Source organism: Ailuropoda melanoleuca, chromosome 11, assembly GCF_002007445.2.
Source record: "Ailuropoda melanoleuca isolate Jingjing chromosome 11, ASM200744v2, whole genome shotgun sequence".
Lineage (NCBI taxonomy): Eukaryota > Metazoa > Chordata > Mammalia > Carnivora > Ursidae > Ailuropoda > Ailuropoda melanoleuca.
Window position 1 is genome coordinate 57,396,792 of NC_048228.1, and position 24,386 is coordinate 57,421,177.

At 36.7% G+C, this 24,386-nt stretch overlaps 2 protein-coding genes across 7 annotated transcripts in view; one reads left to right on the plus strand and one right to left on the minus strand.

Annotated features, from left to right (window-relative positions):
• The window catches only part of STAP1 (signal transducing adaptor family member 1), a 32,720-nt gene extending 21,707 nt beyond the window's left edge, over positions 1–11,013 (minus strand). For 2 of the 3 annotated variants that reach the window (XM_019807478.2, XM_002926721.4), the window contains exons 1-2: positions 10,807–11,013; positions 1,098–1,169 (exon numbers count right to left, since the gene is read on the minus strand). In XM_019807478.2, the coding sequence (XP_019663037.1) occupies positions 1,098–1,169; positions 10,807–10,926 (192 nt within the window). In that variant the 5' untranslated portion in view covers positions 10,927–11,013. The remainder of the gene's footprint in view (positions 1–1,097; positions 1,170–10,806) is intronic. The other variant, XM_011234181.3, reaches the window with a different exon arrangement.
• Positions 11,014–20,870: 9,857 nt separating this feature from the next.
• CENPC (centromere protein C) overlaps positions 20,871–24,386 on the plus strand; it is a 90,756-nt gene continuing 87,240 nt past the window's right edge. For 3 of the 4 annotated variants that reach the window (XR_004628856.1, XM_034671738.1, XM_034671737.1), the window contains exon 1: positions 20,871–21,145. Coding sequence is in view for 3 of the 4 variants with exons in the window: in XM_034671738.1 (XP_034527629.1) it covers positions 21,128–21,145 (18 nt within the window). In the remaining variant the exon portion in view is untranslated. The remainder of the gene's footprint in view (positions 21,146–24,386) is intronic. The other variant, XM_011234178.3, reaches the window with a different exon arrangement.

Here is a 24,386-nt window from a genome sequence, read left to right on the forward strand (position 1 = left end):
GTCTATCCAGAACTCCGGAGAAAGATGATCATTTTAAGTTTGTTCTTTGTTTATTTTTTAAAACGACTGCTGGTGAGTTTATCGCTCATGGCACTGAAACGTCTGCAGGTGGAATACATCACAAAGGCTCTTTTTCTGTTTCTTTCATTATCCGGACATGTAATAATGATGTTCGAAGAACTATGGGCTACTACATCCATGGTCCAAGGTGTTTATATTTAAACAAGAGACTAGATCACAAAATCGCCTATGGGCATAGCTTTCCAAGGTAGGCAAGCATTTGGCACAAAAATACTACATTTTATGTGTGGAAAAAATGAAATATACAATTTTCAATTTTTGTGGGAAAGTTGAAATATGAATCAATTATTTGAAATTACTACTAATAAATCTCAGAATCTCTTTATTGTTATTCTCATGCTTAAGCTCTTAGAAGTCCTCTTTAGTGGATTATGTTTTTGTCTCCCTAGGAAAATTAAATTGTGACATATTTGATGTTTTAAGGCTTTGGGGGTCATCTAGTTCCTTTCAGATCATAACTGCATGCTACGGCAAGATAAAAAGCAAGGGCAATTAAAGCTATCCTTTGGCATTAAACAAGTTGTATCCAGATATCTGGCTAAAATTTTCACGTTTCAAGGCACCCTGGTGGCTCAGTAGGTAAAGCGTCTGCCTTCGGCTCAGGTCATGATCCCAGGGTCCTGGGATGGAGCTCAACAGGGAGTCCGCTTCTCCCTCTCCCTCTACCCCTCCCCACTGCTTGTGCTTGCTCTCTCTAGCTCTCTCTCAAATAAATAAATAAAATCTTTTAAAAAAATAAAAATTTCATGTTTCAACTAAGTTTCTACTATTGGGATCAGAAAGAAAAAAATGCAAAGTTAAAGAAATGAGTTTACACCTTCTTCTGAGGTGTCCTGGAAATTTTACCATGGGTCTTATACCTGATAGCCCCCACAGATACAATAAATGTTCTTATATGAATTGGTTTTACTAGAATATCTTTACTCTCAGAAGACAGAAAACCCCAAATGAATAAAACTGTATGACAAGTCTATATTAGGAAAAATTGAATCAGCTGAATATGTTTAACTACTTACTGATGGACTTTTTTTGTCAGAATAAAAGAAAAGTGTAGTTCCTCTCAACTCTGTCCAATAATGTTTATACTCCTGTGGGAAAGAAATTACAAGCATTATTTCATTGGTATATATTCAACTATTTTCCTATTAATATTTCTGTAACTCTCTTAATTGCTGTTCGAGATAAGGTTCTTCTTTATCCTGAGATAAATCACCTAATTTTATGGCTTAATTTTACATTTAACTCTTGATAAAATCCTTCATAAGTTTATTCTAGCATAAGGTGTGAGGTAAGGATGTAATTTGATTTGTGTTTAAATAGATCATTTTTCAAAACTTCCCCCATTGATTTAAGACACTTGACTTTTTATGTAGGTTTCAATGGGAGTTTGCACCTGTAAAAGGGGTCATTTAAGGGGCAGGATGGGACAAGCATTAAATATCTACATTCCAGGACAGGTGAAAGGATTGAATGAATGGATAAATATAAACCCCTTAGCAGAGTACATGGCTCCTAGTTTGGGTTCTAACAATAGTGTATATTTATACAAATAAAGGCAATGTGAACTGTTCATAATCATAAAAATAATTTAACATCATCAAAGCTAAACTTTGAAGTCCAAATTTCATTCAGGTGGTGAACATTTCATTATCGCTATATTCACATTATTATGGGTTCTATAGAATAACAACTTTTTAAGTATAAAAAATTTAAATAACCTAGTCTCATTTCACTCAAGTGAAAATTTATTTAAATAAGGGGAATTTATATTTTATATGAAGACTGGCTGTATTATGAAAGAATGGCAAGGGGGTTTCGAGAATAAAATCCTTCCACATCTAAAGATTTACCTTCATACCCAGCTCTTTTCAAAAGTATGTTTTTTAAAATTCTAGTTTCATAGATTTGTTGATCATTCCTTCCTTTAGGGTTTAATAAGCTCAATTTTTATAACATGTTGGATCATCTTGACTTATATTGAAGATTAAGGGAATTACATGAAATTTTTTTCTTTTGCTTATAAAATGTGAAGATACTTTTATATATTATGGTATTTTATGTCTCTTTAATACTGACATATCGTTTATCCTTTTTTTGACCAGCAAAATGTTTGTCACCTCTTCAGAATTTATATACATCTTTTCTCAAATAATGGGAACTCTACAACCCACCTTGTTTTGATTTGCCTTGGCTCCCCAGAAGCTCAAGATTAAATTCATTTTAAACTACAACCACCATCTTTCTCATGCTCTTAGTAGAACTAATGTCTCCCTTTTTCTTCATGCCGGACAAGGTGCTATCTTAGTTAGCTTTTACTGTGTAACAAGCCACCCTAAAACTTAGCGGACTAAAATAGCGAACGTCTTCTATTTGTGATCATTCTGTGGTTGGTGGTGATTCTTTGAGTACACTTCACTGTGGCTGGTCTAGGGTGGCCTCACTCACTTGCCTGGGGTCTTAGCTGGGATTCAGAACTGAGAGTGATACAAGAAGAAATATATATGTTTGGTCTTTGTCTCCCAGTTCCTGGCGTAGAGATCCCCAAACTCGGAATTTCCTGAGTGACAGGAGTGATTTTGTTATTCATAATGAGTCCCTTTACATAATGCCTGAGTTTATACCAGTGAGGTGACTTCAGATGGGACCCCTGGATAGCTTCAGGGTAGATCTGATGGCCAGAAGAACAACAGATTAATGGGTTGGAACTTTCAGCCCCACTCACCGACCTCTAGAATAAAAGGGGGTAGGCTGAGAGTTAAGTTTCAGAAAAACTCTTTGAGCAATGGGATTTGATGAGATTCTTAACTGGTGAACACATTCATATGCTGAGAGGGTAGTGCGGCCCAACTCAATAGAGACAGAAGTATGTGTGCTTGGGACCCTTGCAGACCTCACCCTAAGTACCTCTTCTTCTGCCTGTCCTTGTGTATCCCTTACCAGTAAATGTAAGTAAAGTGTCTTCCTGAGTGCTGTGGGCCATTCTAGTAAATTATCACATCTTAGGGGGAGGTCATGGGAACTCTTTTTTTTTTTCCTTAAGATTCATTTATTTATTTTAGAGAAAGAGAGCTAGCTGGCAGGGGGAGGGAGAGAGAGAATCCCAGGCAGACTGCCCACTGAGCATGGAGCCCAATTTGGGGATCCATCTCGATCTCACAACCCTAAGATCATGACCTGAGCTGAAACCAAGAGTCGGACATTTAACCAACTGAGCCACCCAGGCACCCCAGGAACTCTTGACTTATAGTGAGTTTGTCAGAAGTATAGGAAGTCTAGAACTTACAGTTGGTGACTGAAGTGGAGGGCAGCCTTGTGGAACTGAGCCCTTAATTAAGCTATGGGGTCTGCACTACATCTGGATAAGTAGTGTCAGATTGAGCTGAATTGTTGAACACCCACTTGGTGTCCAGAGAATCAGAGAAGTGGTTGTTGGTGTTGGAAACTCCCCCACTGAGACAACTGGAGTCTCACTCCATAGGGTTTTGTTTCCAGTCAGGTAACCTAGATTTGTTCACATGCTGGCAGAAGGATTCCCAGGAACAAGAGAGGGCAAGGCCCACTGTGTGAGTACTTTCTAATCTGCTTTTTTCACATTTACTGAAGGATGACCCAGTCCAGATTTCAAGGGGTAGAAAAATAAATGCAATCTCTTTATGGAAAAGCAGAAAAGTCACATTTCAAAGGGAAATACATACAGTGAGGCTTGAACAAATTGGTAGTATGACTGTAGCAATCTACCTCAGGGGCAGAGCTGGAATGTGGCACAGGTTTCTTCGTCCAGGCCTTGTGGTCTTTCCACTCCATCCTGCCTCCTAACTGACAGCTGGCTATAATGTCATGTATGGAACCTGCTGATGCCTCCTGAGCCAAGAACAAATTAACACAGAAAAGACCAATTCAAAGGGGGCATGGGATTGAAGGATGAGCCAACAGATGGCCCCCAAAGGATCAATTATGAAACTGGGCAAAGAGATTCTTCCTCTTGTCTGAAATCCAGATGCCCAATATTTACCTGACATATCTCAGAGTCAAGCTGATTAATAAGGCCAGAGAACAAATCTTGCCTTTGGCCCCATCAGAAATCTTTTGTTTCCCTATTTTCATATACAAACTGTTATTGGCATTGCTATAGCACTTCGCCTGGTTTCTTTGCTGCCTTCTTATGCCCTCCTATCTACCCTGCACAGTGCAAGAGAGTGAATTATCTCCTCCACAGACAGTAGGACTGAAGATCTAATAGGTGAGATTGGAGACAATATGCTCAACTTAGCCCCTTTCTGTTCTCTCTCTGCTCAACCTACTGGGAGCAAGTGGGCAGTTTGCTCTGGTCCCGCCATGTTAGCAAAGGGCCTCCAAGAGAGGCAGGCTCTTACACTGAGTCAGTGAGTGACTCAAGGTAGCTTAAGCCTACCTAAATCTGGGGTAAAGTGTTAGCATTGTTTTGGCCATAAATCTAAACCACATATTGATAGATTTTATTGATGATAAAAGTACCTAACTGATCTTTGTGGCATTCTTCTATCTTAATTTTTAGCTGGTTTCATACTCGGGAGACAAAAAAAAAAAATCCCCACAAATGGATATAAAAATGTACAGAGCAGGGGAAGTGGGTGTAACTGCTAATGGGGCTTCTTTTTAGCATGAGGAAATGTTCTAGAACTAGATCATGGTGACGTTGTACAACTTTGTGAATGTATTAAAAGTACTGAATTATAACGGTGGTGATGACGACTGTGTCTCCTATATGAGAGGGCACTGTTAAGGGACCAAGAATAGAGGTAGACGCCAGCCCCCTACTCTTGCTTTTTAGAGTTGTTTAAGGATTAAATGGAATAACACTGTATATAAAGCACACAGGACCTGGGATACAGCAAGTGTCCCGTAAATGTTAGCCACTTAAAAAAAAAAAAAAAAAAAGCGCTGCTGCATCACTCACATTATTAACAGGTACTTTGTGTTTTTCATTATCCATATAATATTTTTTGCACATGGTTATTTGTATGTGTGTGTGTGGCAGTGGTGGCCTCTAAACACGTCCAAAATAGACCTTTTCGATGGGCTTATGTATAAGAAGGGGAGGATATTTTGTGAACCAGAATAATGAAACCCATTGCCATTCACAAATACTATGAAAGGGTGTTTTCATATTGTCTTAGATAGAGAAATAGAAAACTACATTAAGATATCTGGCTTGAGAAGTTGCTTATATATACTGTTTCTATGATCAGGCAGATGTTCTGTAAAAACCATGAGAGCTTAGAAAATATTTGAATTTTCTCAGGTTAACTTTTGATTAATAATAAATTAATTCAAATTTGAGGAGGGAAGCCTTTTTTTTTTTTAATCATATTTCTTTTTAAGGCTTTCACATTCCTCTCTAGTGGTAAGCCTCTGCAATGCAAGGGGCGAGTCAAAGCTACACTGTATTTTGGAAATAGGATGGAGGTGAGGGAGAGTGGGAAGAGATCAGAATGCAGGCATTTTACTTGGAGAACTTAATCATGGGTTGTATAGTTTTACTGGAGTGTGGCGTCTAAGATCAAGTTCAAACTGGAGATTCTATATTCTTGGCGGAAAAGAAAACAAGAGAAAACCCCGAAGTCAAAGTTTACCCCTTTGTTCATCTTCTTAACTAGCCTCATGAGTATTAACCTGCCATAGATAGAAAAACTAAAATCACTAATAGCCACAGTTTATTGAGTTTTTTCTGTGTGTACAGACATCTATCTGTGCTTCTAAGAAAAATTACAGAGGTGTCCAGTCATGAGAGAATGATATGAAATGAGTAGAATTAATCAGGGAAAAATAAGAACTTTACTGGTTGGGGCGCCTGGGTGGCTCAGCCGGTTAAACGTCCAACTCTTTGTTTTGGCTCAGATCATCATCTCAGAGTCTTGGGATGGAGCCCTGTGTAGGACTCTGTGCTCAGCAGAGTCTGCTTGTCCCTCTCCCTCCCCCTTTTTCCCCCTCTCATTCCCCAGCTCTAAATAAAATCTTTTAAAAAAGAGTTTTACTGGTAAACAAACATACAGATTCATGGAAAGGATTAAAGAGGGTTTATTAAGTGTGGGAAGAAGGAAGAACAAAGGCACTGAGTTGACAGTAAAGGCAGCCTGGAGGAAAAGAAAGATTACAAATAGTAGCAGGTCCTGTGAACTCCAACCACAGCCACAAACCTAAGAGCAGATCAAACTTGTATTCAGAATGCGAGATCACAGTCTCGATTCAGTTTCTGATAAGCTCTTATGAACATATCAGTACAATCTGAGTCATCTATAAATATCAACCTCAAAAATCAACACCTCGGTATATATTTATATCTGTAGAGATATGTAAGTATTTTAAAATTAATTTTGAAGAACACATTTTTGAATGAAATATATTTAGCACACAGTTCTTTTATTTTTTAGCAATAATTTGTGTTGAATTTCTGAAGAAAAGGGACTGAAGTAGGATTTTGAATTTATCGCTAGCTTCGTAATTATTAGCTGACCTTACATAGTGACCTTAAGGCCACTAACTCATTTTTATTCAATTACAAATGCTTTTGAAAGTCTACTGAGCTACTGTTGATCCCAATGTGATAAAGAATCTCCCCCAACATTTGGAAGCCCACAATCGAACGGAATTAGTTTAGTTCGAGAGGCAACATGATGTCAAATGCTTTGCAATAAAATCCAAGCTAGCCTCCTTAATGGATGAGGGACCTTGAACATAACCTTTGTGTCACAACTCATTCATCTGTGAAGTGAATAAAATAATTTCTACCCAGAAGAGTTACTGTGAGGATCAGAACAACAGGACATTAAGAGACTAGCATGGTATCTATCACATGTCCATATCTCAAAAAATATACCCATTCTTATATAGTCCATTTGATCATCACAGCAACCCATTCAGTTCCACAAGAGAGTAATTATCTTATAAAAGAGGAAACAAATTAAAAGATTTAAGAGACTTGCTCATCTTCCATAGTTGGACTGATATTTTTATCTCCTGGCTCTTTAGTGTTCTTTTCTCATTGATGTAACTAGTAAAAATGGGTTGAATGCAAAATCCAGTTACGCTCCTTTCTATCCCGTGTCCCCCAGTAAAAAGTTCTGATTCTTTTTCCTGTGAGCAAGTCAAGTACCTTTGCTCAAGGAAGGAGGTTGTATAGTGGTCTCCAAAGTGGGGCACGTAAACTCCAGAGATGTGCAAGATAATCCCACGGGGGAAGAAACTTCTAGGATACTTAATTATCTTTTATTTATCATTCTTAATTCCTTTTCTGTGTATATGAAATAATTTTCTTGAAGTATTAGTACAGGAGTATGAGAAATAATTTCTAAATAAATTAATATTCTTATATTAAAGATCGGTGCTCAAAAATGTTTTCTTGAAAGGAGTGTGTTATTTAAAATATTTGGAGGTTACCAGCATAGAGAACTATGTTTAAGGGCACAACTGAGATAGCCCTAAAATTTTTCTCAATGAATTAGTGGCAGTTAGGGGACTAGTCAGAAAAATGTTATTTTGATGCTATTGTGATGTCTATTATCTTATGTTCAGGCTAATAAGAAGACATATTATACACATTAAAAATTTTTGCATATCACAGACCGAAGAAACTATGAGATATTGCCCAAGCTCTCTCTTATTTTCAAACAGGTCCAGAAAAATGAGAATTTCCCCCGTTTCTATGAACTGTGCTTTCATTGGTGTCCTGCCGTGGCACTTAATACCTCTTATTATCAAGTAAATCTTCCTGATCAATCCAAAATTCTAGTGTTGTGGCTTAAGTAAATCTTCCCACATTATCTTTTCCATAAAGATTATGTATTTTTAATGGGTTCTTGACCTGGAATCCATGGACTTTCTGGATTGCATTTAAAATGGCGTATGTTGGCACCTTTTCCTAGGGGCAACGTTCTTCAAATTCTTAAAAGTGCCCCTGTTACAAAACAGCTAAGAAAGACCTCTAACTGTATGATCTCCTTACAGACCAGGTTATTCCTCGGTTATATTTTCTCTAGCTGAAATGTTTTGAATTCCTTCAGCAAAGACCCCCGCTTAATGTTCTGCAGAGCATCCCAACTTCCTCTAGCCCGTTTTCTTTAAAGATAACCTATTATTTCCCCTGACTCACTCTCACTTTCAAAGGTTCCCTGGCACTTTGGTGCTGCTTGCCTAGAAATCCCACTATTTTCCTTAGCTTTTTCTCCCAGCTTTTATTTTCTAGCACTCTAGCCCTGTGGCTCTCCTTTGAGCCATATTAACAGTTGACGTTTGAACAACACGGTGGGGTGGGGGTGGTGGTGGTTAGGGGCACTGACCCTTTTGCACAGCTGAAAATTGTGTTTCACTTTTGAATCTGGAATAGAAAAATTTAACTACTAATAGCCCACTGTTGACCAGAGGCCTTGCCAGTAACATAAACAGTTGTTTAACACATACTTTATATGTTATATGTATTATATACTGTATCCTTATAATAAAGTAAGCTAGAGAAGAGAAAATGTTATTGAGAAAATCACCAGGAAGAAAAAATACATATACAGCACTGTACTGTATTTATCAAAAAAAAATCCAAACGTAAGTGGACCCACACAGTTCAAATCCATGTTGCTTAAGGGTCAACTGTACTTATGGACTTAAAACTGATTTTAATATGTGAATAAGAATATGATAAAAAATAAATGGCGGGGCGCCTGGGTGGTACAGCGGTTAAGCGTCTGCCTTTGGCTCAGGGCGTGATCCCGGCGTTATGGGATCGAGCCCCACATCAGGCTCCTCCGCTGTGAGCCTGCTTCTTCCTCTCCCACTCCCCCTGTTTGTGTTCCCTCTCTCGCTGGCTGTCTCCATCTCTGTCGAATAAATAAATAAAATCTTTAAAAAAAAAATAAGTGAGGTTTTTTAAAAAAAAAATAAATGGAGAGTGAATCTAATATTTGGGGTAAACCAGGTATTTTATATGTTATCTCTTTAATCCTTGAAACCACCCTGTAAGTCAACATTATTATCATCCTCTTGCTCTCTTCTCCTTGACATAGAAGTAAAAGATACGTTGCTGTGAATTCAAGTGGAAATACAAGCTAATTTCATCAGAAATATTTACACGTATAGTTTATTCTTTCCATTTCAAAGCATGCTTCCTAAGAAAAGGTAGAGTAGCAATAAGGTAAGGGAGTCATCACTCCTTACTATAAATTAAGTCTCTTGAAGGTAGGGTCTTTGTGTTATGTTTATGTTCTCTAGAAGTCAGTATGATGCTTGGTGCATAGGAGATATATAATAAACGTTGCTTGAATGAATAAATTAATTGAGCACCTGTTGTGTCCCAGGCATAATACCTTGGGTGGTGAGTTGTAGTTTTCCCATTTTATAATTTGAGAAAATTGAATCTCAAGGAGATAGAATAACTTGTACAAGATCACAAGCTGTTTAAGTGACAAAACCATTAGGTAAAGGCATTTTACTGACTTTAAAATCCTTGCTCTTTTTGTTAACCATTCCAATGGAATGCCTTCTTTAAATATTTTTTTAAAACCTCGATATCAGAAACAGCTATTATAAATACTTTGATAGACATTTAACAAATAACCAAATTTAAATTACAAATGAGAAATTTTGTTTTCCCAATTCCAGTTTTTTGGCAAAGTGTAACAATGTGGCTAACGTATTATAAGAAGATAGAATTCACTTTAAAAGCATAAGGGAGGAAGGAAGAAATATTTAATGTAGCTGCCAAATTTACTGATACAGATTTAACACCCATAACAGAATGTAAACTACCATGTCTTTGCAAAAAAACCCGAATGTGCTATTGCAGATATTTTCACATACACAATTTTTCTGTTAATAAATCTTCAGAAAATATCTTATTATCATTATTAAACATTTCTTATGACATTTCTTGAAACAATTTTTCTACTTTATTACTATTAAAATTTCATAAAATTTGACCTTATTTCTTTTTTCGTAACAGGCACTTTCATGTTTATTTCTCTCTTTAATTTCAAATTCTCCATAATTGGTATTTTAAAAACACTGATTTTAACTAATTATAAGTTTTCATTTTTACATTTTAAAAATATGAAATGCTTTTTGCATTTTCTTAGAGTGAATGTATTTATGTAGCTTAGTGTACATATTACCCACATTGTACCTTCATATTAGCTTTTCAAGTCACTATGTTAGTGTTTTTAGAATATATAACTATGCATAATGCTACACAATATCAATTTTATCATTTTCATAATTTTTTACAAAACTTTACTATTAAAAATAATTTTCTCATTATTTGTAAACTTCAAATAACTGAGAGTAGGAGCAAAGGGCTTAATTTCAGTCATAATATGTTATCTTAATGGTACACGTCATTGTGGAAGCATACTAGTAAGTTGCAGAAAAAATATAGGAAACATTTTATCTTCTAAGCTGAAATCTTCTCTAATGTTTAAATAAATTCTTTGGAAATGTAGCTTATTAGATTTTTTTTACATTAGTAACTTAACGTTAGAATGTTATATATAATACAGTTATATATATATGTATGTATGTGTTTAAGCCATATGTTGCCTTAAATTATGCAAAATTGACATCATATTTCTGAGCTCAAGGAAGAGGGTTTAATCGCAACAGAAACAAGGAGGACCTTGTCACATTATTACATCAAATCACCATGAAATAACTTTTATATTCAGATAGAAACTGCTAGTTTAACATTATCATCAATGGACTTACCTGGTATTCTGACCTCTTGACTAACAAAAACCCTTCAAAGTACAAAGGTAGAGCAGTAATCTTTAACCTTTCTTGGAAGATCCTGCGAGGGGCTGGTTTCGGGGGCTTCTTAGCCATCATACCCTCTCGGTGTGTGGTTTGATTTCAACTATATCCAGTCTCAAACAAAATGAGATCTCCTTTGTGTGAGAGGAAAAAGCAACTGTTCAAAGAGGAAGTCCCAACTCGATATTTAACCACCAACAGTACACACACACACACACACACACACACACACACACACACACAGACACACACAAACACTTTCTTTTCCTTTACTTTTTGTGAGGTGAGAAAGAACAAGCATAGACCAACTTTGAAAGGGCAATCTCTGGGTAAATTTAGAATTAGGATTACAGTAGCAAAATAAACAGAAGATTAAAATCACCAGGGGATGAAAAGAACCAATGTGGTGATTACGGACTTTGGAGGAGTCATCAAGGTCACATTTGTTTTCTTCCACCTTTTTTTTTATTTCTTGCTTTCCATTTTCATACCTCAAAGACATGACTTGAATTAACTCTACTTCATTAAAAATCACTTCACAGGATAATTTTATTAGTATTATTTGTGTTATAAATCTTTTAGGTCTGAGCCTTGCTTACATTTTTTTAAAAAATGGAGTTCCTTATCCCATGCCCACTTTAATGGTCCACTGAATACAAACCACAGTTATGGGAACATGGGACTTTTCACTTTTTTGTCAATAAGAATTTTGAGTTTGTGGATTACCAGTAGATATTTGGCAAAATCTGTCTGGCAGAGAAAGCTACAATATTTCAAACTTTTATTTTGTTCTTTTATGCTTTCTGAGTTGTGGATCACTGATGCTATGATGCATAGATGGGGTCTCTACAGTTATCTGGTGAGATTGAGAGAGCTACACTGGGGCCAAAATGCATTCAGTAGTTGCATGTGGTAAAGGGGTAAAGGGTCTGTGAGAGACTGGATTTGGCCCAGCACTGTGCAAGGAATGATGGGAGAAGGGAGCAATGGAAGGAACACTGGTATGTTTTGCAGGGATCCTGAGACATCCACCATTTCTTATCTCACCCTCTTTATTTCAGATTTACTCTAGATTTAGTATAGCCCAGGCCTGAGCATTTGCCCAAGTTAGACCAGCTGATTCTTAGAGATCAAAATAAGGTAGGAATCTCCAGTCTGTTCCTCCTTTCCTAGTGGAGACATCACATGGTTTTCCCCACCAGTACAGGTTCCACTGGACATGCATTTATATATATACACAGCCAAATTGTCTACAAAGTGAGTTATAGCAATATAGACAGACTATCAGTAAACCAGAAGAGAGTGTTTAATGCATCACCAAAATGAAAATAGTTTGAAACAGAAATTGGGAGTTGAAGATTCAAAATTATATTTAAGACCTGCTTCCCATTATTACTCAAACATTCTGATGATAAAATATAAGTCCAGCATATTTTTTTCAGATAAAACCATGCTATTTTTTAGTTTGAATAGGAAAATAAATTGAATGACAAAAGAAAACCTCCTGATTTGATAAACGACCTAATCTACCTTCTTGGCAGCTGGTAGCTGGTGTAACAGGGAGGAAAGGAAAAGAGGGATGAGAACTGAGAATGGAAAGAAAAATGGGAGGGAGGCAAGATGCTTAGAGCTAGGAGTAGTTGGAATATGAGAAAAGCAGTTACTGGCTTTATGGCCAGGGAGTTTCATGGGAGAAAAAAATGTCTCTAGAAAAATGTAAACATAGGAATATTTCTGAGAAATAATTATCTAGTTAATTATGTCTCTCTTACCTTTAAAAAAAAAAGCAAAATTAAAGAAAAACAAGTTTATCAGCCTGTTTGTTTGGTTTGCTGATTTGCAAGTCACATTAATCATTAATAGACCAATGTTCAAATTATGTCTCCTGAAAAAAACGACTCCAAGATGGCAAAACTCCTGCTGCAACAGGATTTGCCAGTTAGACCTGTCCATAGTTTCCAACATCATAGTACAACTGCCTCGTTAAAATGGAAATGCTCTTAGAGATATCTCAAATTTTAGGTGGTGAATAATGGATTTGTAGGTCAGGAACCATAGTAGAAAAAGTATTTGGGTGTAGAGAGAAAAGGCAATTTTGCTACTAACCAGCTCTGGCTCTGAGACCTTGAACAAACCATTTAACTTACCTGGGCTTACAGCTTCTTCCCTTCTTACCTCCAGAGCTGCAATAGTTTTCTCAGTTGTCTACTTTTCACACTTTTTCTTCTTTGATTCATTTAAAATGCAGTCTAATCAAGTCACTCCCTGCTTAAAACACTTTGATGGATTCTCACTGCTTCTGAGATTCATTCTTTCATTTTTGTCATTCAACACTAAATATTGAGCACCAAACAATGTGCTCTAGTAACTTCGCTTACTCTCAATTGTCTCAATACTTCATGGTCTTTCCCATCTCCTCATGCTTTTCCAATCACTGTATATCTTGTTTGGATGCTCTTCTTTCTTGTGAAAAATGACAACTTCCTACCCATCCTTCAAGGCTTCCATTGAAATTGTCTGTGACAATTTCTTGATTTCCTGAAGCCTTCCCATCTCCAAGGAGAAAGTTCATTGCTCTCATCCTGCATTCTCTCTCTCTCTCTTTTTTAAAGATTTAATTTATTTATTTGACAGAAAGACAGCGAGAGAGGGAACACAAGCAAGGGAATGTGTAAGGGGGAGAAGCAGGGAGCCCAATGCGGGGCTCAATCCCAGGACCCTGGGATCATGACCTGAGCTGAAGGCAGACATTGTTAACAGCTGAGCCACCCAGGCACCCCTCTCATCCTGCATTCTATAGCACCTTGCAGATATTTTATTACAATATTTGTTCTGTTGTATTTTAGTTATTGGTATACATTCTGTATCAACAGGAAACTGAGTTTTTCAAATACAGGGATTGTGTTGAAGTTGAAGTTATAAGAAGTAGATTGCAGTAAACATTTGTTAAATGAATAGTTTCCAGCTAGAAAATCTAATTCTAATTTGGGAGTTCTTAGCCTCTGCTGTGACAGAAGCTTCTTTGGTTGACATAGGGTTCTTTTGTTGCCATGTAGAACAATCATGTGATTATCAAATTACTACACACACTAAGTTCAATTATTATAGCCATCATCAGTATCTGTGTCATAGGAGTTCGTTATACATCAGATACATAGGCTAATACAATTCAACAACTTTAAATGGAGTATAAGATTAACTCATATAAAACCCAAATCTCAGCACCCTTTCGAGTCATCCATGTTATAATGCAATTCAAATGAATGAATTCACATTTTTATAGCAGTTAAGGCTCTCCAAAGTACTTTATCATCCACTTATCAGAATTGATTCAATCAATAAGTTGATATAGGAGCCTCCAACCCCTCTCCTGTACTTCCGATTTCTGACCTTTGTTTCACTTAATGTTTATTGATGCTTTATTGCCATTTTCATCACAATTCATTGTAGTAAATTTTGAAGATGTTTGAATTGAATATATTTATGTTTACAATCCATAACTGAAGAATACAGCTTTAATTTTAATGACTCTGTGGAATACTTTGTGCCATGGTGAGTCATTGTTACTCAAAAAATATTATTACTAGGTCATTTGGGACAGAAAAAAAAATGAGAGGAATCACTGTTGTAGAAGTGATTTTAGTTAGCTCTGTCAGAGTGGTTTAATTTGCTAACACAATTTTTAGTACAAAGAGTTGCATCTAAGATATAAGAGTTTTTATAGTTATATGTTCTATTTTTGTAGTGTAGGGTGTAATTTATATTACTGAGAAATATTTCTTGGATGTCACATAGATACAGGACACATACCGATTTCTTTCTTTCTTTCTTTCTTTTTTTTAAAGATTTTATTTATTTATTTGACAGAGATAGAGACAGCCAGCGAGAGAGGGAACACAAGCAGAGGGAGTGGGAGAGGAAGAAGCAGGCTCATAGCAGAGGAGCCTGACGTGGGGCTCGATCCCATAACGCCGGGATCACGCCCTGAGCCGAAGGCAGACGCTTAACCGCTGCGCCACCCAGGCGCCCCCACATACCGATTTCTAAATGGTGTAAGTCATAGCATAATAGTAGCTTTAATAAAAACTCAAAATTCCAGATAGGATGATAGTTTGGAAGGCAGAGCAATAATGAATTTGGTTTTAACCCTATCAAGCTCAATGTATAGAAATGTTAGGTCTATATTTTTCTTTCTTTTCACTTCATTTAACGTCCGCTACTGCTGTTTTATGGGATAAGGTAGATTGGTGCTCAATATCCATTCCAGCCCCTTCCAGTGTGCCATTCTTTACTGCAGAGGCTGAAAAGCTAAAATATCTTCTGGAGACTTTTTTGCAGCTGGAGTTGGGATGCATTCCATAATAGCAAGGAAGAACAGAGTCGGAATTTATTCTTAGTTTGGACTTTTTTTTTCTAGAGAGAGGCGTGGTTGGTAGACATCTCATTTTTCTGTGGCAATACTATCAGAAGTCCCAGTATCTGATCACTGGTTTCATGGTGGTGATAGTCAAAGCATGGAACATCAGTTTTCTGATACCTATCATGAGAAGTATGGTGTGTTTCTGGAGCCAGAAGCAATTAGGAAGCTTCCTGATCATGGAGACTTCTTATTTGTTGTGGCTCCCTAGACATGGCATTATTAACTGCAGTGACTTCCTGATTATGCGGCATCAGCACGGTTCTGGAGACCCCAGGATCAGCATCAGCTTCCCAGGTTTTCAATTTGCAGCAGCCGGCTTTTGGTGGTTCAGTTGCATAGTGTGTCTTTGGGAATCATTCCTGACAGCTCCAAATACATTATTTCTCCATCCCTTCCAAAAATTCTCTAAACCAATAAATGCCTGTTAGTAGATCCCCTTTTGGGCCTAAATTAGCTATTATGAATTCTATTCTATAGAATTGACCCCTGATCTATATAGTTCTGCACTTTCTATGGGAAGAAGTGAAAAATTATGCTAACATTGAAGGTGCTCCATCATTCTGTTTTGCAAACATGAACACTCTACAATATCTGACAATTTTTTTGTGTCAACAGCACATCATTTCTGCTTCATGTCTTCGCTTGCAGTTTATTTTCCTACTTCTTTCACCCCTTAAATCTCTTAGGATTAGGTATTGCCTACAAGCTACAGTGTGGGCACTTTATTGTTTATGAATCTCTACAGGCACTTGAATTGACAAATATATATCATGCTCTATAAATACTTAAATAAAAATAATTTATTTTTCCCTCATAAATGGAAAACTTACTTATATAAGTTTTAGAAAAAACAAGCCTTTAGAAATAAAGAAGAAAATGAAAATCCCATGCTAGTCCACCATACACCATGAACACTGTTTGGATAGGTACCATCATTTTTGGGTACCTTTTCTCTACTTGTGTATATTTATATCATCATTTGATAAACTGTATTTTTCATATAGTGCATCTACAGCACATTTCCATGTCAATAAATATTAACATTCATTATTTAAATTTTTGCCTAGTACCACCAAAATAATGTAAGTCTTTGCAATGTTAAAATTATAATGCAGAAAGTATATTAAGCTTTTGAAAATGTAATTGTGCTTTTTTTTTAGTTTTTTTAAAAATTGAAGTAAATGATGGACACAAGTTACATCAGTTTCAGGTGTACAACATAGTGAATCTAAATTAAATGTATTTTATTTTATTTTATTTTTTTAAAGATTTATTTATTTATTTGACAGAGAAAGAGGCAGCCAGCGAGAAAAGGAACACAAGCAGGGGGAGTGGGAGAGGAAGAAGCAGGCTCCCAGTGGAGGAGCCTGATGTGGGACTCGATCCCAGGACTCTGGGATCATGCCCTGGGCCGAAGGCAGACGCTTAACGACTGAGCCACCCAGGTGCCCCTAAATTAAATGTATTTTAAATGACAAAATCTCCTTTTTAAGAATTATGTTGACCAGAAGTAAACTATAGGCTACAAAAGCACAGATCCAGAGAATAGTGTATTTGCTTTGTTCCTCTATTTATTTATTTATTTAAAAAATTTTTTGTAAGTAAACTCTATCCCCAGGGTGGGGTTCTGTCTCTCAACTCTGAGATCCAGAGTCACATTCTCTACCTACCCAACGAGCAGTACTGGTTGTGTTCTAGTTAAGAGTAACAAGTATATATAATAGATTTCAATTGCAACTAAGAATCAAACACTTGGCACAGAGGTAACCGTAAAGCTTTTTACACAGCACTCTCAAATTAAGAACTCATGGGGAACTTTAACCCAAGGGGTAGTAAAATTGTGGGGTTTTTTTTGTTTTGTTTTGCTTTTTGGTGAACGTTGCTGCCACCTACCTGCATATTGCAAGCACACTTACTAATGTGGCAATTAGAATCTTAGAGCCTTTCCATTTGAGGATAATTTTGTCAGAAAAGGCTACTTAAAGAGAATGTACTTAACACATACAATAACATTTGGCAGTAAGGAATTTTAAAAATTGAAATGCTACATTAAAAAATACACTGCAAAAAAAAACTCTAAAATTATACAAATAACACTTCGGCAAATTTTAAGTTATAATTGCAACGTTTATACTTTTTACAAATTGATTTTTGGAGTGTAATTTTTTTCTGACAAAATTCTCTTACAGTAATTTGCTAACATTTTCATTTTTGACTTCTGCAGAATTTTGTGTTGCAAAAATTCTGAGAACGTCTGCAATTTTATTAATGCCACTTTGCCCTATCATTTTACTATGAAAAATTTCAAACATACAGAGAAGCTAAAAAAGCAATATTAATAAACACCTACACATCTACCATGTAGTTTCAGAAATTGTTACCATTTTGCCATATTTGCTTTAACTATATCTTTTTTTTTTTAAGATTTAATTTTTTTAAGTAATCTCTGCAGGGAAATTGGGGCTCGAACTTGAACAAGCCTGAGATCAAGAGTTGCATGTTCCACTGACTGAGCCAGCCAGGCACCCCTCTATCTTTTTTTTTTTTTTTTAACTGAACCAATTTAAAGTACTTAAAACATTGCATTTTAACCCTCAATACTTAAATATGTATATCCTTATCCTAAAAGAATAAGGTCATTCTCAACACAATAGCATTATAATATCTAAGAAAATTTTACATTTCCCTGTCATTTAATAATCAATTACTATTTTAGTTTTCTATTCTTTAATGCTCTTTATGGCTTCTTTGTTTTGAATCAGACTGGCCCTAATTCACACATTGCATTTGGTTGATATCTCTCTCTCTACTGGCCTGACCCCCTGAGCTTGCACAGATGAAACATGAAGTGCCAGAGGCAACCTCAGTTCCATTATAATGTTAACATCCCTTCTGAATATTCATCCCAAATCCTAATAAGAGGAGCCTGCTTTTCTTCATCTGGGAGACACTCTTTTGGAAATTAATCCCTGTGGTCTCCTTGTTTGTACAAATAAAATTGACCCTGTGAGGCTACTCTACCTGGGGTAGGCTGACTATATAATTCACCAAGGAGTGGGCTTACTTTGGTTTGTTAACATTCTCTCTAACATCTTTAATTTTTTAGGTCAAGTTTATTGAGGTATGATTTACAGCAAAAGTCATCCTGAGAGTTTTGACACAGTTCTGAGAGTTTTGACAAAAACATTAGAGTATTATAACCACCATCATAATCAAGACATAGACTATTTCCACCAGCTTAAAGTTCCTTCATGGCCTTTGTTGTGTCTTCAATGCCCAACTTCATCTCCTGGTAACTACCGGTCTAATTTCTATTTGTATAGTTTTATGTAGTCACATATATGGAATCATATAGCAGGTTGTCTTTGATGTCTGGCTTCTTTTACTTAGTGTAATGCTTTTGAGACTCATCTGAGTTGTTGCATGAATCAGCAGTTTGTTTTTATTGCTGAGGAATATTCTGCTGTATGGATGTACTACAGTTTGTTTACTAACCAGTTGATGGACATATTACTACTTTGGGTTTATTATGAATAAAGCAAATTTTAAGTTTTAATAGCAGTTGTGTTACAATTTCTAGAACAAATTCATTTTTAGAGTGCCATTTTTAAGGTCTAAAATATTCTTTAAAATAGTTTTAACAATTACCAATTTAAAATTGTCTACATAGAATCCTAAGTAACAAAGTTTCTAGTACCCCTCAGGTTAAATTTCTGGATACTTTATTTCCCATATATACATCTAATATACATACTTCCATAGACTGGTACACATACACACACACTCCTTACCTAGGTTAAGTAGTTGTGACGGAAAACTTCAAGATTTAGTCAGTTCATAAAAGTTCATAAGGAGTGATCTGGATGTATTTTGGTGGGGAGGTTTTATAAACATTAGTCAATTAACTAGCAACTCTATTTTTGGATGCTAAAAACATGGTGGAGCTATTAAATAGTAGGACAGATGCAGAGGGAACCAAAAAGTTTGTTTGGGCAAAGTGGTGTCTCCATAACTTTGGTTTTCATAACGGTGCTGCTCCATTTTCTCTGTAGAACAGACCAGTTCATCACCAACACCCCTTGTGCCCCGCATTTTACACCATGTCAAGTTTCTCAAAATACCTCTGAGAGTCACTGTCTCCAGTGGAAATCATTTTACATGTGGAACTTTAACACATGTGATTGAGCTTGCTAATATTTCTCACTGAGAGGTAAAAAGAGTGTAGAGATTAAGTGCTCAGTTCAACACCAGGGTTCATCTCCAGTTTTGCCCTTTAATGGTAGTATGCGATTTGGGGCAGGTTACTTAAACACTGTCCCAGTTCTGTGGTCAGTAAAATGGGGGCTATTAGTCATCTTCTCTTAATAGGAATGTTCTAAGAATTAAACAAATTATTGCATGGAGAGCACTAAGAAAAAAACTTGGCATACAATGTGAACTGAGTAAATGATAGTTTTTATTATAATCTATTCCAAATGTGAAAGCAGCAAAATATATTATGTGGTCTGATTGGGAAAACTTCTGCTAGATCAAGTAAAAAACTCCGTAATAATACCAAGCCTTATTTATTGAATTCTTACTATGTTCCAGGCATTTCACCTAGATATCAAAAGGAATTAATCCAATATCTCAGCAATTTTACAGACATTTTACAGACAAGGGACTTGAGAAAGAAATTGTTTAATTAACTTGCCCACTATGGCAGAATTTGTGGAGTAGAATGGAATCCAGCCTAATTGCAGAGTTAATATATAGCCTCTCATCCCTACCAAAAATAAATAAAAAACCCTTAGCGGGTGATAACATTTGTTAAATCATTACAAGTTTAAACAGCTTATTAGCTCAACTCTTGATTAATGAATTTATTCAATAAGTATTTTCTGTTTAAAATTATGCAAATTTTTATTAAATCACGAAAAATAGGACACAAGTTTCGTAGATTCATAAAATGGTCAAGTCTTCAGAGCATCTAATTTAACTCTTCTATTATATAACTGTATTAAGGCAACAGCCAGAATGGTGCCAAAATTTGTCCTGGATGAGATTGCTAATGGCTGAGTAGATTTCAAAACTCCTGATAAGGACTCCTTTCAGGACATTATACCTAAATGATATATTTTACCTAGGTCATTTTGTTGGCAATGCTTCATGAAAATATTATCCACACATTTGAAAAAAGAATACATCGTCATCATCATTATTATATTATTATTACTTTCAGAGTTGATGCATGGATGCGCTGGAAGTGGTTGACAAGTCTGCACAGTGAAATATTTCTCTTCAAACAATTGCTGCAATTTCTACCTCTTATCCTTCCAAGTATTATTTTTTACTCTATAATAGAACCCTTGACAAGTTTTACATTGGGCTCATCGGCAAAGGCTGCTTTCGAGACGGTGTCTAGCTAAGTAAAATTCCCGCTTTAAGCTCAGTTTCCGCTTGGCTGGGGAGAGAAGGAGGATCAGGCATTAAGAGAAAGGGAGGGCGGGGCTACGGGACAGATGGGGCGGGGCTTCGGTAGGCGCTGCGAAGGGCGGGACTGTTGGAGCGCCCAGGGAAGGGAGGGCCGGTAACGGCTTTCTATTGGGTTGCTCCGCTCGTTTTGCGCATGTGTGGACCGTTTCAAATCGCGGAGTTTCTTGGGCGCGGTGCCTGTGAAGGGCCGAGCCAATGGCTGAGGACCGTCGGTAGCGCGCCTAGTGGCTCGCAGGTCCCTCGATTTTGCCGTCTCCCTCCTCAGGAAAGCTCCTGGGGAGCAGTATAACCGCTCCTCCCGCGACTCTTGTCAGTGCTAGGCTTCTTCGAGTTACCCCCCGCGAGGACTTCTGTGCCAGACTCCCGGGGCCGGGTCGGAACATGGCTACGTCGGGTCTGGTAAGTGTAGGCTCTTGCCGCTTCCGGGGAACGCGAGCTCGGCCGCACCTGGCACGGCGCTCCGGGCGGGGGAGAATTAAATGTTTACACGGTGCTTTGGCTTCTTGGAGATTTCAGTGGCAAAGCCCGCGAATTTTTCGAGATCAACACTGATCGTATGCCCATAGCTAGAGTTAATTTCCTTGTATTGTTTCCTCAGGGTTTCTTTTAATTTCGGTTGTCATGGCATCTTTCTCTTCAGAGAATTTTGTGATTTCTACTTTTTTTGGCCTCTTACTTCTTAGTCATCCAAATAATTTTCTGTCCATAGAAGTATTAGGATGCCTTAAAAGTGTGGACTTGATGGTCTGGAGGAGCAGACCATTTGTTGATAGGTATCTGTTGTTGATAAAGTTTTCTGAAAGGAGCTGTTGAAAGGTGCTTAAGGTGGGAATGACTGAAGGGGGCGGGCACTCATTTTTTGTTTCCGTTTCTGAATTCCCTTGGTATTCACTATTCTATATTTCACGCTTTGCTTATGGTTTCTGTATATTATAAAACCCATATCAGCCCCTGTCCTAGTGTATTTACTACCTTATCTCTCCCCTTTAAAGAAAATCTTCACCAGCGATCTCCCATTTATGTAAAGTTATAAATGTATGCTTGTTTGCATGAAGTTGTATAAAAGGATGCTGCATACTTTTTACTGTGAGCAATAGATTGTTTACATTATGTAGAATTAAAGGGAATAAAGCCATTCTCATTGAGGAAGAGGAGGGGAATAAAATTTACCAAATGCCCACGGTTCCTTTTTTAAAAAAGAGTGTATTTTTTTAGAGCAGTCTTAGGTTCTTAGCAAAACTAAGCAGGAAGGTGCAGAGATTATCCATATGCCCTTTCCCCCACACATGCCTAGCCACCCCTATCATCAGTATCCCCCACCAGAGTGGTACATTTATTACAACTGATGAGCCTACATCAACACATCATTATTGCCCGAAGTCCTTAATGTACAATAGGGTTCACTCCTGGTGGTGTACATTCTGTGGGTTTGGACAAAATCTAATGACACGTATCCATCATTATGGTATCATGTGGAGAGTATTTTCACTGCCCTGTATATCCTTTGTGTTCTGCCTTTTTACTCCTTCCTTCCCACACAGCTCTGGTAACCAGTCATATTTTCACCATCTTCATAGTTTTGTCCTTTCGAGAATGTCATATAGTTGGAATAATACATACATAGTCTTTTCAGATTGACTTTCAGATTGGTATTACATATTTAAGGTTCCTTCATATCTTTTCATGGCTTGATCATTTCTTTTTAGTGCTGAATAATATTCCCTTGTCTGGATGTACCACAGTTTATCCGTTCACCTAATTGACATCTGGTTGCTTTCAAGTTTTGGGAGTTATAAATAAAGTTACTGTAAACATCTGTGTGCAGATTGTTGTGTGGACAACTCCCTTGGGTAGATACCAAGCAGTACGATTGCTAAGTCATGGTAAGAGTCTGTTTAGTTTTGTAAAAACCGCCAAACTCTTCCAAAGTGGCTGTACTATTTTGCGTTCAAAAATAAATGGAAGTTTCTGTTGTGCTATATCCTTACCAGCATTTGGAGTTCTCGGTGTTCCAGATTTTGGTCATTCTAATAGGTACAGTGGTATCTCATTGTTTTATTTTGCTTTTCCCTGATGACCGATGTGGAGCAGCTTTTCATATGCTTATTTACCATCTGTACATCTTCTTACTTGAGGTGTAAGGTCTTTGGGCCATTTATTTTTTAAGTGGGTTGTTTGTTTTCTTATGGTTGAGTTTGAGGCATTGTTCCTATATTTGGGGTAATAGTCCTTACCAGATGTGTCTTTTGCAAATATTTTCTTCCAGCCTGTTGCTTGTCCTCTCATTCTCCTTTTTAATTTTTTTTTTAAACCATGATCAGTGTTTTATTTGGATAAATGTTGACATGGATTTAAAATCTGTGATTGATAATAGCATCAATGATATTAATAAATATATTTTCTCATTGTGATCTGTGCCTTTCTTTTATGAATTTCTTCTTTCTTGAGGATGTTGCTGTTCAGAATTTGGGAAGCTTAGACTGGTTGAAATTAGTCTCAGTTCTCATACTGACTGCATTTCTTGTTTTTCATGCCCTCAGTCAACCTTCTATAATCATTACCCTTGTATATCTCACCTTCTTTAAAGAAAGACATTTTTATCTTCTAAGTTTTGGGTCTTATTTGGCATATCGAAAACATAAAAAAATGGTATTTGTGTGGTGTATAATGTACTAGACAAGGCTCTGGGAAGAATATAAACTAGCTTATTACAAAGTTTCTGCTCTCAAGTTTTTAAAAATCGAATAGAGGTCTTCACATTGTTGAATAATTCAATCCAAAAGCCTTTATGTGGGGCCAAGCAAGGTAGGGGGTCCTTGTGGGTGGGAAACTACAATGGCCCAGAGTCCTGTGTTGGAGCTTGAGTGCAGTCAGGAGGGTGGCTCATCTCAGGATGTCAGAGCATGAGTGGGGTAAAGAGAGTGTCATTTCTGTCCCATTTGGGCCAAGTAAAAGTGAGGCTCAATACATATTTGGTATTGATAATATTTTTTAAAGCATGCTGTTCATCCTATTACCCAGTTTTCAACTAGAATTGATTTTACAATTAAAATATAGGACCCTAAGTATCTCAAATACACTCTCCACTTCCAAAATCAGCATGTCTCTGTGTTTTATTTTCCCCGTTTTTCCCAGTGATGGGGTTGCTTCCTTGTTGGATTAATGATTTTTTCTTTCTGGAAGCATTCTAGAATTTTTCAGAAATTTCACTATTATGTCCCAGGTGTGGATCCTCTTAAATTCATCATGCTGGCTATTTATGCCCTACAGATTTAGGGAATTTTTGTATTTTCTTAGAGTATTTCTCTTTCCTTTTTCTTTGTTCTTTCTGGAATAACAGTTGGTCAGAAGTTAGATTTTTAGATCTTCTTTGTTTGATTCTTTCTCCCATTTTCTACTTTCTCTTCATTTTTTGTCTTTTTTTCCCCCCTCGCAGAAATATCCTTAGCTTTTTCATAATTATTGCATTTTTTATTTTAGGCATTCATGCTTTTAAGAATTTTTCTTGGTCTCAGTGTTTATAGTATACCACTTTTGTTTTATGAGTCCAGTATTTCAAATCTCTCTTGCAGGTACTAATTAGAGTTTTGTTTTTTGTTTTTACGTGTTCTTTCTCTCTCCCTTTTGTTTTTTTAATAGA